The sequence below is a fragment of the Pipistrellus kuhlii genome, unplaced genomic scaffold, assembly GCF_014108245.1.
Source record: "Pipistrellus kuhlii isolate mPipKuh1 unplaced genomic scaffold, mPipKuh1.p scaffold_m20_p_2, whole genome shotgun sequence".
Taxonomy (NCBI): Eukaryota; Metazoa; Chordata; class Mammalia; order Chiroptera; family Vespertilionidae; genus Pipistrellus; species Pipistrellus kuhlii.
Window position 1 is genome coordinate 1,524,555 of NW_023425515.1, and position 16,128 is coordinate 1,540,682.

The 16,128-nt window shown below is 55.8% G+C and overlaps 1 protein-coding gene across 7 annotated transcripts in view; it reads right to left on the reverse strand.

Annotated features, from left to right (window-relative positions):
- Positions 1 to 16,128, reverse strand: part of ERG (ETS transcription factor ERG) — a 197,010-nt gene that overhangs the window by 84,886 nt on the left and 95,996 nt on the right. Inside the window, exon 1 of one of the 7 annotated variants that reach the window (XM_036446661.2) lies at positions 3,545 to 3,697. The exons of 5 other annotated variants lie outside the window; for them this stretch is intronic. In XM_036446661.2, coding sequence (XP_036302554.1) covers positions 3,545 to 3,562 — 18 coding nt within the window. In that variant the 5' untranslated portion in view covers positions 3,563 to 3,697. Of the gene's footprint in view, positions 1 to 3,098; positions 3,206 to 3,544; positions 3,698 to 16,128 lie in introns of those variants that run through there. One more of the 7 variants, XM_045585240.1, reaches the window with a different exon arrangement.

Here is a 16,128-nt window from a genome sequence, read left to right on the forward strand (position 1 = left end):
CATTCCCTGAGAGCCTGGCAGTCCCGCATAAATGTATTAATGGGCGGTAATATCCACACGTTCAAGGGCCCCATCGGCTCGCTGGGCCACTGAGTCAGAGGCCCAGACCAGTGCCCACAGGGGCTCAGAACCAAACCATCCCCACCCCGAGGCCAGGCCGTGGCCACACCGAGAGCCATCAGAAACAGCAGCCTGGCCTTCCCCTCTCGGCTCCTCCGGGGGGCGGTCCTCACAGAGCGGGCGGCGCCATCTTCCGTGTCCCAGACCCCCGACCCCCCGACATGGATGAGACGGTTCTCACTCCACGGAAGCCGTGGGCCGGTGGAAACCGTACACACCCCGAGCGATCGAACTCATCAAACCCGGGAGGGAGCCTTCCCGTTGTTTCTGGGCTCACACAGCACAGCCGATGGGCGGGCGGCGAGCGCCTGCTCCGAGCGAGGCCTGAGCGGATGGATGGCAACAGCGGCCCGAAGCGCTCCTTCACAGACGGGAAAGCCCGGGTGCAGCAAAGGGGCGCTCCGGGCTGCCGAGACCGGCCCGGCCTCCGCTGTTCAATCAGAGAAAGTGACTCATCTCAGCAGCGATTGGAAACAGCGCTATCTGCTTCCTCATCGGCCTCGGCGGGAACTTTCCATATCCTGCGGGATCCTCTGCGTGCTGGCTCGCTCCCCCTCCTGCACCGCCAGGTCGCTGGGATAAAGGAAAATCCCCACATCCCCCCTCCCCCCTTTTTTTAATGACTGAAGACCATTCACCTCTGGAAGCAGGGGCTGTGATGGGGCCCGGGACCACCCAAGGAGTCCAGGGAGAGCAGGACTTCCACCGGTGTGGCTCAGTGGATAGAGCGTCGGCCTGCGGACTGAAAGGTCCCAGGTTCGATTCCAGTCAAGGGCATGCACCTTGGTTGCGGGCACTTCGATGATTCTCTCTCATTGATGTTTCTAACTCTCTATCCCTCTCTCTTCCTCTCTGTAAAATATCAATAAAATTTTTTAAAAATTAAAAAAAATAAAAAGACGTTCACCAGACGGAGCCTGTCCCACTCCCGGCCCCGCTGTCTGCGGGGAAAGCAGCCCCTGAGCGGGGACCGTGGCTGCCGCAGACTTCCCCAGCGGCCTGCCGCTTAGCCAGAGGGTCGGGGAAGTCTCGGGGGAGGATTAAAAACACCCACAGGAGCACAAACAGCGCCCCAGGACTACCAGGCCCTGCTGTCCACGGGAGAACGGGGCGCGGGTTTGGGGGGCAGCAGGGAAGGGGTGTCCGCACTCCTCCTCCTTGTCCCAGGGCACAGAACCAGCACCGATCCGGGACCCGCACTCGGAGAGCTCACCCTCCATGTCCATGTCCTTTATGACAACGCGTCATCTGATCTCAAAACCCGGGAACACTCAGAGATCAGCGTGAGCTCCTGAACCCCCTTTCCTTCTTCCCACAAACACTGTGTCCCCATCCCAGGCCAGCACGGGAAGGTAAGGGCCAGGGCCGCCGAGGCGGCATCCACACATTTAGCCTGTCTCCACGCCTCCTGGGGCCTCAGTGGCACCCCGAGAAGCAAGCTCCCCCAGGTGTGGAATGCCGCCTCACCTCCGGCACTTAGCGGACCCACTGGTTCATTCCCTGAGAGAGCCGAGCGCGCGTGTTCACACGTGGGCCCGGCACCGCCTGTCTGGAAGGCCGCGGACAGCCTCCGCCTGCCCTCCGCCGACGTGCGCTTTGCGCTCCCATAACAGGAGCTGTGGCCCACGGCGGGCCCTGTAACACGTCGATAAAACCATCTCCTGACCCTCCCCGGGAAGGCGAGCAGAAACCTATCTCAGAGGAAGTTTCCCATAAAGAGGAGCCCTTCTGTCTTCACGGGTGAAAAGGAATCCACTTGATGTCATTTCAAAAGCCCGCCTGAGACGTAGACAGTCCCCAGATAACGCAGCGCCGTGAAACGGGACGGCCAGCGGGGTACCCCGGGCAGGCGTACTCTGAACGCCACCCCACGCCCCGGCTCCGAGAACAGCCCTCCGTCCTCAGAAGCTGACGCTGGGGTGTGCGGTGACTGCACCCACACGCTGAAGGGCGGTCTGTTCTTTCCATGTCCTTGAACTCATGGTCTTTTCAAAACACAAACACACATAAAATCGCACTCCAAGCTCATCAAGGCGGACAGAGAACGTCTGATGGAACTGCCGTGCCACGGGGACTTACGTAAGGGCCAGGATAAAATGGAGCGGGCAGCATGCGGGCTTAGAAAGTAACGTCTCCTCCTGGAGCTGGAACGGAGCACAGGCCGCCCCAACGCCACCACGCTGTCTGTGAGCTGCATGTCAGCAGGCACTGACCCTGAGCCAGAGGGGGAAAAGTCTCTATGAGGCGAACGCCTTGGGTGCCCGAGCAGGTGGCTGTGTTAGTGAACACCGGTGGAGACATAAAGCCAGCCTGGAAGTCCCAAACCAAGGCGGGTTTCTGAAAGTGCCCTGGCCCAGTTCTGGGCAAACTTTCGTTTTCAGGAGCTTCCAGAGGAGCTGAGACCGGTGATGAAAACATGCCCGAATGCGCCTCGCCCCTCTGCCACCGCACAAAAGGCACGCAGCCACCCAAACCTGTCTTTTCCCTCCTTCCTGGTGACTTTTCTCGTTTCTACAGACGTCACCCAGGCCCGGGGGCCGGGGACATATTTTAACCGACGGGCACCCCGCAGACCCCATGCCACTGACTGGCTCTCACACTGACACGGGTTTCACTTCCAGGAACGAGGCCGCAATCAGGCTCCCACTGACACGGGGTCACGTCCACCTTCATCTCTGTGACCGGGCACCGGGCACATTTGCAAGAAAAACACACACCGGACCTCACAGGCCCCAGCGCGGAACCCGGGCGGGCCCTGCCTCTCCAGCACCCCCAGAGCGAACACCGAGGAGAAGGACGTGTACTCACGGTGCACCCAGAAAAGCAGGCATTTTATTAAAGACGGACCCACGGCGAGCAAGCCCAGGGGCCACCACGGGAGCTAGGAGAACCCTGCGTTCTCGGCACGAAGGATCCACAAAAAGCAAAGCCAACATGTGTGCGTCCGTCCCAGGGCCAGCAGCCGCCGGCCGGGTCACCTCTTCTCCTCCACGGGGCCCGGCGGGCACCCCTGAGGCTCAGGAGCCACCCCAAGAGCATCCGAAAACTCCTCATCCACAGGCCCATCCTGGCCTCAGACCCTGCCCTCCGAGGGCCGAGCTGCGTCCGGACCGTTAGGGACGGGGCCGGAGCGGGAAGACGCAGACGCGGCTCCGAAAAGGCCCCGATGCCGGAGCCCTCCACGCCAGGCCACCGAGAATTTAGGAACCCCATTTTTTTCCTGGGTTTGAAGTTTTTAAGCCTTGCGGATGGTTGGAGTAGGAAAAAGGAAATTTACTAGGCAGCGCAAAGGAAATCTTGTTGTCCTCTATTGTGGCCATGGGGGTGTTGCCCAATCCTCACTTATCTGCCTCGATAAAGGAAACCGGAGGAAAAGAGCGAGAAGCCCACGATTTCTGCCCGGCGGAAGGCGCCCTCTCCTTACCTTGATCGTGCTGGCCATCACGCGACGATCACGTTTATCGATCGGCTAATAAATGCTAATAATAATTATTGCCTCTCCCCGACCAGAACGTGGTTTTCACGGGGTTGTTTAGAGCGGATGAGATTGTGCTAAGTCTGGGAAATGAAGTCAGCGAATGGCAGGAAGAGCTTTCTATTGGTCCTGGCCGCCCAACCCCAAGAAACAGGATATTTGGGAGTGGAGAGATAAGAGACCCCGAAAACAATGTTGTTTTTCTTGATGATAGGCAGCCAGGAGTTTTTTTGGGGTGGTGTTTTTTTTTTTTTTTTTTTTTTTTTTAAAGGGCCTCCATTGCCCGGGACGGGGATGGTCCCAGCAGGTGTGACCCCGTGTGCCGGGGCGGCAGGCCGCGCGGGGGCAGGATGCAGATGTGGCGGGACTCCGCGCGGCTTCACACGGGCCGCTGGCACCTCGGGGACCTGCCGCGGCCGGGCCGGGCCCGCCGGGCCCCGCTCCACTCGGACCCGGGGCCGGGGCCCGGCTCTGCTCCTTCCCCCAAAGGGAAAGGCAGGGAGAACTTATTTCTGGGCGATGCTTGATGACGGCCCCGGGCTTGCAGGTTTTTAACAACTTTCACTTATTGCACATCTCGTTTCTTTTCCACATCCCAAACCGTCTCTTTATTTTCCCCTCCAAACACACCATGTCTATGGGCTCCCCCACAATCCTGCGGAACACACAAAGGCTCTAGAATGAAAGGAAGCTAGGAAAATAAAGAGAGAAATAAACCTGCCAAATCCTGGCTCTCAATCCAAATAACTACCCCGGCCGGTGTGGCTCAGGGGTTGAGCATCGTCCTATGAATCAGAAGGTCACGGTTCAATTCCCAGTCGGGGCACATGCCTGTGTTGCGAGCTCTATACCCTGTGTGGGGTGTGCAGGAGGCAGCCAATCAATGATGCTCTCCCATCATTGATCTCTCTCTCTCTCTCATCAGTAAAAATATATTTAAAAATAAGAAAGTAGAAAAATAAAATCCAAATAACTGAAATCATGACGAACACTCTTTAACGCGGCAGAGAGCTGGTCCCACCCAGACGCACCTCCGACGCAGACCCGAAGGCCCTCTGCCCGGAGATGCCCCGGAGGGCCCGAGCCCGTGCTTCAGGACTGGGCTGCGAGTTCAGGGCCACACACACATCTGTTTTCCACCCGAAGGAAGTCCAGCTCGCGTAGGCCTGGACATTCCTTGGAGGACTGCGGGCCTCTAAGTACTCGTTTGCAGGAAATTACTTGTTCTCTGGAAGAATCAACACGTAGCTCTGGACCTGGCTGCATGGAAGCTGGGCCCGTCCAGAGGCGTGGCCTCCAGGGCTCACGAGCACAATGGGCTGAGGCCTGAGTCACGGGCAGCGCCTGGTCTCGGGGCCACGTGGCCAGCGAGTCCATTTCACTGCGATGCCAGGCCTGCGTGTGTCCGGGCTCCACCAGCTGCCCCAGCTTGTGTGGCTTCTGTTGTCCCGTGACCTCCCCACTACGGGGAAGGCTCGATGGCGGGGAAGGGAGGAGCGCTGAGCAGGAGGGAAGAAGGAAGGAAAGAAGGATGGAGGGAAGGAAAGAAAGAAAGGAGAAAGTGGAAGACACAAGGACACAAAGGAAGAAAAAAAACAGAGAGAAAATAAATCCCGGGCCCGTGTAAGGTTCTCAGCACCCACAGTTTGAGAGACGTGGGCTTCCGCTCTTTTCATCTCCGAACAATGAGTGCGATGGTGGCGGGCTGATTAAAATTGTGTTTCCCCTGAAATTTCAAAGCGCTGGGCTGTTTGATCTGGGGAGCGTCCACGGGCTGGATCAGGGGCACTGAGCAAAACACCCTGTTTTCACACACACACACACACACACACACACACACGCACACACACCCCTACAAGGCTCCTTGTTTGCTCTCAGAAGCATCAATGTCAAGTGTCGCCCATGGTACCCAACCAGGAGAGCTCTCCGGGGCTTTCTCAGAAAGCAGCCTTCAGGAGGATGACTCCTGTAGGGGGACCCCACGCCCCTGCCGTGGCCGATGAAGGACTCCCACGGGGTCCTGTCCCCCGGACCCGGTTAACTTCCAAGCCCTCGGCTCCGGCAGCAGGAAGCCCCGGCATTCCTCCCGGGAATGCCTTCCTCGTTGAACGCTGACATGTTTTAAAACCTCTATCTGAACGTCATTGCAAACCTGCAGAAGAGTGACAGCGTAACGCAAAGAACGCTGAATGCCCTTCACCCAGTCCCGCCAGCGGCTGGGGCCATGGCCATCGCTGGCTCTGTGTCTTCTCTCTGAGCAAGGTGAAATGCATGTCTGAATGTATTCGTGTAAAATGCACAGACGTGTGTATTTTTATTCTTTAATAAGAATAAAGAAAAGGCCGAAGCCAGTTTGGCTCAGTGGTAGAGCATCGGTCTGCGGGCTGAAAGGTCCCGGGTTCAATTCTGGTCAAGGGCATGTACCTTGGTTGCAGGCACATCCCCAGTAGGGGGTGTGCAGGAGGCAGCTGATTGATGATTCTCTCTCATCGATGTTTCTAACTCTCTATCCCTCTCTCGTCCTCTCTGTAAAAAAATCAATAAAATATATATATTTTTTAAAAGAATAAAGAAAAAATATAAAACCAGATACTATTATTTGATCGATTTCCCGAATTTATAGCCATACTTTTCACGATGTCTGATTTTTAAAATACATATCAACTTAAAAAGGGATCTAATAATAAAGCTAGTTTTGAGATAATGAATCGTAAGGAAACAAACCTTCGTTTGGAATGGGGCAGTGTTTGACGGATTCTCATCATCTTCAAAGAGAGTAACTGCCAAGTCCTCGAATGGCACCACACATCCCACTTTGGTGTTCTCCAAATGCTTAATGTGAAGTTCTAAAATCAATGACTAAATACACGGAGTGGCCAGATTATGATGATCTCTGAACCATCATAATCTGGCCATTCAGTGTGTGTGTGTGTGTGTGTGTGTGTGTGTGTGTGTATTAAAGGCCCAGTGCATGAATTCGTGCATGAGTAGGGTTCGGCCAGCCTAGCCAGTGGGAGGGGACATGGGCAGTTGGCCGGCCTGCCTGCTGGTCGAACTCCTGGTCGAGGGGACAATTTACATATTAGCCTTTTATTATATAGGATCACTGAGTGGCCAGATTATTATGCGTTCAGAGATCATAATAACCTGGCCACTCAATGTATATAAAGGTGCTAGTTTCACCCCACTTCATTTCTGAGGAGGGAGCTGAGGGCAAGACCCACTAAGGCGGCAGCTAACGGAAGCCTGATACTCCCACCGTGGGAGTTAGGTTACAACCAGCTCTGCTATCCCCCTTCCTGGTAGCTAGGAAAGCAATGTGTGTCTGCAAAGACTGTGCTCCGCCTCTTCTTTATTATTTCAGAGAGGAAGGGAATGGGAGAGAGAAGGGAAAACATCAATGAGGAGAGAAAATCGTGGATCGGCTGCCTCCTGCACACCCCACCCTGGGGATGGAGCCCACAACTTAAGCATGTGCCCGACCAGGAACCGAACCGTGACCTCCAGGTTCAAGGACCGATAGTCAACCACTGAGCCACGCCAGCAGAGCTGGTTCACCTATATTTTCAAAACACCATAAACACACATTACAGTCTAATGTCAACGTACGTGAGTAACTTTCTCTGTTTTCTGTAAATATCTGTGTCGTATGAGCACAGCCTCTGTGTGTGTGCACACCTAACGCACAGTCCTCCCCTGTCCACGACAGGAACAGAGCAGCTCTCCTGCATGAACTGTAATCAGACACCCAGGAGACACCTGTGCTTCCGGCCGGTCCCCTCTCCCATCAGCCCGCCCCGTCCACCCTGACGAAGGGAGGGCCGCCCCACGCCAGGTGCTACGCCGGCCCTCGGAAGCCGGGTGACAGGGCTTTGTCCAGTCGCTGGGTGCCGGGAGGTTGGGTCAGAGGCCAGGAAGTCTGTGAATCAGCTCACATTCCACACACATCAAACCCGCCGAGGCCGGCCCGGCCCCCGAAACCCAGACTTTTTAAGGCAAAACAATGGGACCCAGGGCCGCGCATTGTTCCTGCAGTGACACACGCGTCTCCAAACGGGGGATGTGAGGGTTATTTATGAGGCTCCTGCGAGGAGGATGTCCCCAGGCCTCGGGCCAAGACCTCCTGAGGCTGCAGATAAGGATCGCGCCGCCGGACCAGCCGCTCCATGGAAATCTCCGTCCTCCGTGGGGCTTTTCCACCCGGGGCCCCGGGACCTGCGGGGAGCAGGCAGCGCGGCACACCAAGCCCCACAGGGCCCACGGCACACTCCTAAGAGCCGATTCCCTGGTGTGTGTTTCCGTTCTTAGTTTGTTTTTGTTTTTTAATATATTTTTATTGATTGCAGAGAGGAAGGGAGAGGGAGAGGGAGAGATAGCAACATCCATGATGAGAGAGAATCATGGATGGGCTGCCTCCTGCAGGCCCCACACTGGGGATCAAGCCCACAACCCGGGCCTGTGCCCTTGATGGGAATGGAACCCGGGACCATTCCGTCCACAGGCCGATGCTCTATCCACTGAGCCATACCAGCAAGGGCAAGCTGTTTCTCTGTTCAAAGCAGACTTGGGGGGCACAGCTTAGATCATTGGGTAAGACCGTGTGTGTGTGTGTGTGTGTGTGTGTGTGTGCAGCAAATCCTCCCAGCCCCGCATGAAGAAATCATGCAATGACCATGTGAGCAACTACTGTTTCTCCACTGTCTCTGGCGGTGAACACCCCTCGGCGCCTCAGCTGGAGGGAGCTCGTGGAAACCGAGGAGGAAATTATCACACCCTGCGTCCCCCACTTCTCAACCCCGGGCGCAATTTCCTTCGCCGCTGGGTGCGTGTCCGCTCAGCTCGGAGGCCCGTGGAGCAACGGCCTCTGTGAGCGGGTTCCTGGGAGTCGCTCCATGCCTGTGCTGCCAGCGCAATCCCAGGGGCCTCCAAAGTGCAGGAGGGCTGTCCCCGGACCCGGGTTCCAGAGGTGGCAATGGGTCGCTGCCAGCTGTAAAGATTACCCTGAGGGCAGAGTACTGATTCCCACGCAGGAAATCAGATTAAAGAAACTTGCAGGTCTTCCTGTTTCAGTGACCACGTTGCTACGTTCAGGAGTGGGCTACAGTACGTTTACAGCTGTGAGTACAGGAAACACAGTTCATTCCCGCGTTATTACTTATTAACCAGAGGCCCGGTGCACAAAATTCATGCACAGGAGCGGGTGGTGTTCCTCAGCCCAGCCTGCACCCTCTCCAATATGGGACCCCTCACAATCCAGGACTGCAGGCTCCCAACTGCTCACCTGCCTGCCTTCCTGATTGCCCCTAACTGCTTCTGCCTGCAAGCCTGATCACCCCCTAACCATTCCCCTGCCAGCCTGATTAATGCCTAACTGCTCCCCTGCCAGCCTGTTTGCCCCTAACTGCCCTCCCCTGCAGGCTTGGTCACCTCTAACTGCCCTCCCCTGCTGCCCTGATTGCCCACAACTGCCCTCATTACAGGCATGGCCCCTCCCAGCTGCCCTCCCCTGCTGGCCATCTTGTGGTGGCCATCTTGTGTCCACATGGGAAAGGATCTTTGACCACATGGGGGCAGCCATCTTGTGTGTTGGAATGATGGCTAATCTGCATATTACTCTTTTATTAGATAGGATAGAGGCCTGGTGCATGGGTGGGGGACAGCTGGTTTACCCTGAAGGGCGTCCCGGATTAAGGTGGGGGTTCCCTTGGGGCATGGGGCGGCCTAGGTGAGGGGCCTGTGGTGGTTTGTAGGCCAGGCATGTCCCCCCTGAAACCCAAGAGGAGTCCCTGGTATCTGGGATTTATGTATCTTCTACAATTGAAACTCTGTAGCCTGGAGTGGAGCCAAGCCTCCTGCTTACTCTGTGGTGGCAGCCATTTCTGTTGAAATTTATTTATCTTCTATAATTTAAACTTTGTAGCCTTAAGCGGAGACCATGACAGGCCAGGGCTGCAGAAGCTTGGCTTCCACCAGCACCAGGGGCAACCCTAGCCTCCTGCTCTCTCCAGCTCTGTGACTGCTGCCATTTTGTTGGGATTTATTTATCTTCTATAATTGAAAGTTGTAGCCTTGAGTGGAGGCACTGTTCCCTCTGCACTGTCCCCCCTCTGCACTGTCCCCTCTGCACTGTCCCCCCCGCACTGTCCCCTCTGCACTGTCCCCTCTGCACTGTCCCCTCTGCCCTGTCCCCCCTGCACTGTCCCCTCTGCACTGTCCCCCCCACACTGTCCCCTCTGTATATTTTCCTCCCTCTGCACTGTCCCCTCTGCCCTGTCCCCTCTGTATATTTTCCTCCCTCTGCACTGTCCCCTCTGCACTGTCCCCTCTGTATATTTTCCTCCCTCTGCACTGTCCCCTCTGCACTGTCCCCCCCGCACTGTCCCCTCTGCACTGTCCCCTCTGCACTGTCCCCTCTGCCCTGTCCCCCCCGCACTGTCCCCTCTGCACTGTCCCCCCTGCACTGTCCCCCCCGCACTGTCCCCCCCGCACTGTCCCCCCCGCACTGTCCCCTGCACTGTCCCCTCTGCCCTGTCCCCCCCGCACTGTCCCCCCCGCACTGTCCCCCCCGCACTGTCCCCTCTGCACTGTCCCCTCTGCACTGTCCCCCCCGCACTGTCCCCCCTGCACTGTCCCCCCCCTGCACTGTCCCCCCCCGCACTGTCCCCCCCGCACTGTCCCCTGCACTGTCCCCTCTGCACTGTCCCCCCTGCACTGTCCCCTCTCACTGTCCCCCCTGCACTGTCCCCCCTGCACTGTCCCCCCCGCACTGTCCCCCCCGCACTGTCCCCTCCGCACTGTCCCCCCCGCACTGTCCCCCCCGCACTGTCCCCCCCGCACTGTCCCCCCCGCACTGTCCCCCCCGCACTGTCCCCTGCACTGTCCCCTCTGCACTGTCCCCCCCGCACTGTCCCCCCCGCACTGTCTCCCCGCACTGTCCCCCCCGCACTGTCCCCCCCGGACTGTCCCCCCCGCACTGTCCCCCCTCTGACAGTTCAGTGCCTCCCCTTCTGCACAGGGAGGTGGACGAGCTTCTTAGATGAAGGGCAGTTCTGATCCAGGAGCCCAGCTCCTTCCCAGGTCACCGTCCATCTGTGCCTTTAACTCTGTGTGAACTAGCTGAGTGGAACCCAAGCTCTGATGTGGACTAATTCACCTTTCACCTAACCCCAGTACAAATCCCAGCATTCCCGGCGGGACAGGGCGATGTTCCCTCTTCATACTGTCATCGCGAGGCCAGGAGACAAGCGCTGTTTGCCTGGTGCCTGTGACCGCATCCTTTACTCACAGCCCCGAAGCGCATCCTGCCATGGGGTTTAGGAAACAACCACCTCCTGGCCTAGCCTGGCCCTCCCGGGCCTCTGCCAGGGGAAGCAGCACGCTGGGAATCGCCCAGCGGCTGGCATTGCTGTCACTAGAGGGCGCTCAGTGTCCCTCCAAAGGCCCTGAGAGGGGGCTGTGGGACGCCTCATTCTTGACTTTACATTCTGGTACGGATATTATCAGTCTCAGTTTCACACATTAAAATTAAAGCCCCAAGTTCATAAAGCAGACGCTGTTCTCCCAAAATGCCACTGGGCCTCATTATGGAGCGAGAGGAAGGATGTGTGTATAAGGAGCAACGATGGAGGATACAGGTCTCACCTGAGACAAAGGATCCCTGTTCCGGCTGAGATCTGACCATGAAGCTTGTCTACTTGCTCTTTCCCCTGTGAATAACCTCCAGACCCGGCAGATCCCGCTCGCAGGAATTCTCAGCGGCTGGGGACATCCCAGTCCGCAGTCCGAGCCCCATCGAATTTACAGGTCCATTTGAGCATCCATTCTCTCTGCAGACGCGCAGTCTCGGCGCTAACCCGGACCTCAGAGCAAGTATTGTAGGTCCTTCCCAGAAACCAGAGCTGGGAGCACATGGGTTACCCTGCACACGGCATGTGAAAGGGGCTTCGTAGTACTTCCTCTTATTTAAAAAACGGCATAGCTCTGGCCAGGTGGCTCAGTGGGTTGGATCATTGCCTCATACACCCAAAGGTTATGGGTTCGAACCAGTCAGGGCACGGACAGGAGTTAACTGATCAATGTTTCTCTCTCGTGTTGCTGCTTCTCTCTTCTCTCTAAAATCAATTATAGCTATATAACACACACACACACACACACACACACACACACACTGAGTGGCCAGATTATTATGATCTCTGAAGGCATAATAATCTGGCCACTCAGTGTATATCCTATTAATAAAAGGCTAATATAAAAATCGTCCCCTCCACCAGGGGTTTGACCAGCAGGCACGCTGGCTAACTGCCCATGTCCCTTTCCCCTTCCCCAACCATGCATATCTATATCTATATCTATATCTATATCTATATCTATATCTATCTATATGTGTGTGTGTATGTGTATGTATATGTACACACACACACACACACACACACATAGTGGCCAGATTATTATGCTTTCAGAGATGATCATAATCTGGCCACTCAGTATGTTTCTGTGTGTGTGTGTGTGTGTGTGTGTGTGTGTGTGTGTGTGAAATTAAATAATCTTTAAAATGAAATATGAGAACTTTCTTGAAAATAATCTGCAATTACACTTAATTTAATCAACAGGTTAAACACTTCACGCAGAAGGCAGTGCCCTGGGAATGTCTGCAGAACCTAAGAAGTAACTGATTTGGCAACTTACTTGTACTTACAACTATCTGCGTGTTTCCACCCCTTGCACTCTGGGTCCGTGTGCCTGGCTGTGGCGGGTGTGGGCACTGCTGTGCCGTCGGTACGTGTCTCCCTCCGAGCGGAGGTTCAGGCACAGATGCTCCAGGAGGACAGCACGGCCCCGTGCCAGCCGCTGTCGGCGATGCCCACAGGGGGACAGGCTGCAGGCTGCAGGTCAGTGGCACAGAGCAGACAGGATGGGACGGGCGCTGTGGGTTCCACCCAGCTCCCCGGGCCACAGCTCCCATCAGAGCTGGCAGAAGAGAAGGGTGACACCAGGCCCAGCCCGCTGCCCGCCCTGGCCCGCTGGCTTAGGCGGCAGCTGAGGGGGTGCACAGCTGCCCCTCGTCGGCACGTGTAGGACACGCACGTCCGAGAGCCGGGAGGCCGGGGACCGCTCAGAGGATGAGCCCGGGCAGCACCCCAGTCCGAGGCCTGGGCTCCGATGGCGAGGTCTCAGCCTGGCTTCCCCTCACCCGCTCACTGACCCAAAGGCTTCTACTGCCATGCCATAGTCCCGTGGTCGGCAAACTGCGGCTCTCGAGCCACATGCGGCTCTTTGGCCCCTTGAGTGTGGCTCTTCCACAAAATACCATGGCCTGGGCGAGTCTATTGTGAAGAAGTTTAATCGTTTTCCTGTTGGTATTTGGCTCTGTGGATGGATGAGTTTGCAGACCACTGCCACAGTGCATGTGTGACAGGAGGGAACTCTGCAGGTTCACTGGGGCCGAGCACAGTGCATGTGTGACAGGAGGGGACTCTGCAGGTTCACCCGGGCTGAGCACAGTGCACGTGTGACAGGAGGGGACTCTGCAGGTTCACCTGGGCCGAGCACAGTGCATGTGTGACAGGAGGGAACTCTGCAGGTTCACTGGGGCCGAGCACAGTGCACGTGTGACAGGAGGGGACTCTGCAGGTTCACTGGGGCCGAGCACAGTGCACGTGTGACAGGAGGGGACTCTGCAGGTTCACTGGGGCCGAAAACAGTGCACGTGTGACAGGAGGGGACTCTGCTGGTTCACTGGGGCCGAGCACAGTGCACGTGTGACAGGAGGGGACTCTGCAGGTTCACTGGGGCCGAGCACAGTGCATGTGTGACAGGAGGGAAACTGCAGGTTCACTCGGGCCGAGCACAGTGCATGTGTGACAGGAGGGAACTCTGCAGGTTCACTGGGGCCGAGCACAGTGCATGTGTGACAGGAGGGGAACTGCAGGTTCACCCGGGCCGAGCACAGCAAACGCCCGCAGCCCCTGGGGCTGTCACGGGCGGGCACTCTGCAAGCTTTTGCTGAATGAGTCCCAAGCAAACAGGCATGTCCCTGAGGCAAGGCCTCGGAGAACCAGGGAAGCAGCGGCCAGCCCAGGACCTGCCCTCAGGGGCCCAAAGTCTGACTTGAACCTGAGACGCCACCGAGATGGGGAGGTACGCCTGGCAGTGAGAGGCCTTGAGGCAGTCCCACACCCCCCGGCTCACCTGAGGCGCGTGGCCGGGGCCAACGGTACCGCACACACACCCCGCTCCTCACTTCTGAACAGAACGTGCCCACACCTGTGCCAGTCACCTGGCTTCCAGCGTCTTCCCGACCAGTTCCTGAGAAGAGTTTCACTCAAATTTAAGATGGAACCTGGTACTTAAGTTGTGAGCCACCCATGCCTCCCCCATCACACACACATAATAAACGATGATGATGTTGATGATGATGAAGAAGATGAAGATAAATGGATGGATGGATGGATAGGTAGATAGATAGAGATGGATGGATGGGTGCATGTATGGATAGATAGATAGATAGATAGATAGATAGATAGATAGATAGAGATGGATGGATGGGTGGGTGGATAGATAGATAGATAGATAGGGATGGATGGATGGATGGTGGGTGGGTGCATGGATGGATGGATAGATAGATAGATAGCAAGATAGATAGATAGATAGATAGATAGATAGATAGATAGATAGATAGAGATGGATGGGTAGGTAGATAGAGATGGATGGATGGGTGGATGGATGGATGGATAGATAGATAGACAGATAGATAGATAGATAGATAGATAGATAGAGATGGATGGATGGGTGGATGGATAGATAGATAGATAGATAGATAGAGATGGATAGATAGGTAGATAGATAGAGATGATGGATGGGTGGTTGGATGGATAGATAGATAGATAGATAGATAGAGATGGATAGATAGGTAGATAGAGATGGATGGATGGGTGCATGGATGGATGGATAGATAGATAGATAGATAGATAGATAGATAGATAGATAGAGATGGATGGATAGGTAGGTAGATAGAGATGGATGGATGGGTGCATGGATGGATGGATGGATGGATGGATAGATAGATAGATAGATAGATAGAGATGGATGGATGGGTGCATAGATGGATAGATAGATAGATAGATAGAAATGGATGGGTGGGTGCATGGATGGATGGATGGATGGATGGACGGATGGATAGATAGATAGATAGATAGATAGATAGATATAGATGGATGGATAGGTAGATAGATAGAGATGGATGGATGGATGGGTGGGTGCATGGATGGATGGATGGATAGACAGACAGATAGATAAGGATGGATGGATGGATAGATGGATAGAGATGGATGAATGGATGTGTGAGTGCATGGATGGATGGATGAATGCAGAGAAAGAGACAGGGAGGCTGGCCATCTGCCTCCCCACCATGCCCCTTCCCCCGGCAGTCTGCCAGCTTCTCTCCCAGTGCCCAGGCCACAGCACTGAGTAACTGTAGAGGCGACTCGCTTCAGCAATTTCCCAGATCGAGGCCCTGGGGAGTGAAGGCACATGGTCTCTAAGCGGCTTCCCGACCCTGGATGTTATGGACGTTCCCACTCCACCACTGGCCTCACAGGGCCTGCCGGTGAGCGGATGTTCAATTAAAACAAGACTGAATGAATGAATGAGCAAGAGGGTGAATGAATGAATGAGTGGATGACCCCTCTTTCGCCTGCAGCATGATGCATTCATAGCACACCCACGGGAATTTCAAAATAAAACCGCTCCCATCTGTGTGTTGCTTAGCCCTTACGATTTTCCAAAGCAACACCGACTGAAATGATTTCCAGCTACTGTGTCCCTGGCTGGAAACCAGGAGGCGAGCAGATTCAATGCATGCCTAGATGCGGGCCCTCGCACCCGGGCCCAGAGACCTCCCATCTCACTCCCTTCTTACAGGGTGACGCTGACAGGGTTCCCATCACAAACGGGGGCCCGTGTTCCCACCCCTGGAAGCCGGTGGGCCTGTGGCCACGGCACAAACTCAGCGCGTGGCTTCCAAGGCCGCCTGTGCGGGTGGGACAGCGTCACCTGGTGTTCCTGCAAACAGCACTCTGCCACCTCCACCACCACCACCACCACCACCACCACCACGCTGGGAGGAAGCCCAAGCCGCACGGTCTGTCCAGCCCACAGCCAGCACCTCCCCCGGAGATGGAAGTGAAGGAACGTGGTTGGCAAACTGTGGCTCCCGAGCCACGTATAGCTCTTTGGCCCCTTGAGTGTGGTTCTGGCACAAAATACCACGGCCTGGGCGAGTCTATGTTGAAGAAGTGGCATCAGAAGAAGTTTACGTTTAAAAAATGTGGCTCTCCAAAGAAATTTCAATCGTAGTCCTGTTGATAGTTGGCTCTGTGGACGAATGAGTTTGCCAACCACTGGCCTAGATGACTCCAGCCCCAACGACCACTTGATTGCAACCGTCTATGAGGCCCTGAGCAAAAATTAAAATTAAAAAAATGCCTACGGCAGCCCGGTCACCCAGGAGCCACGAGGAGCTGGGAATAACACCG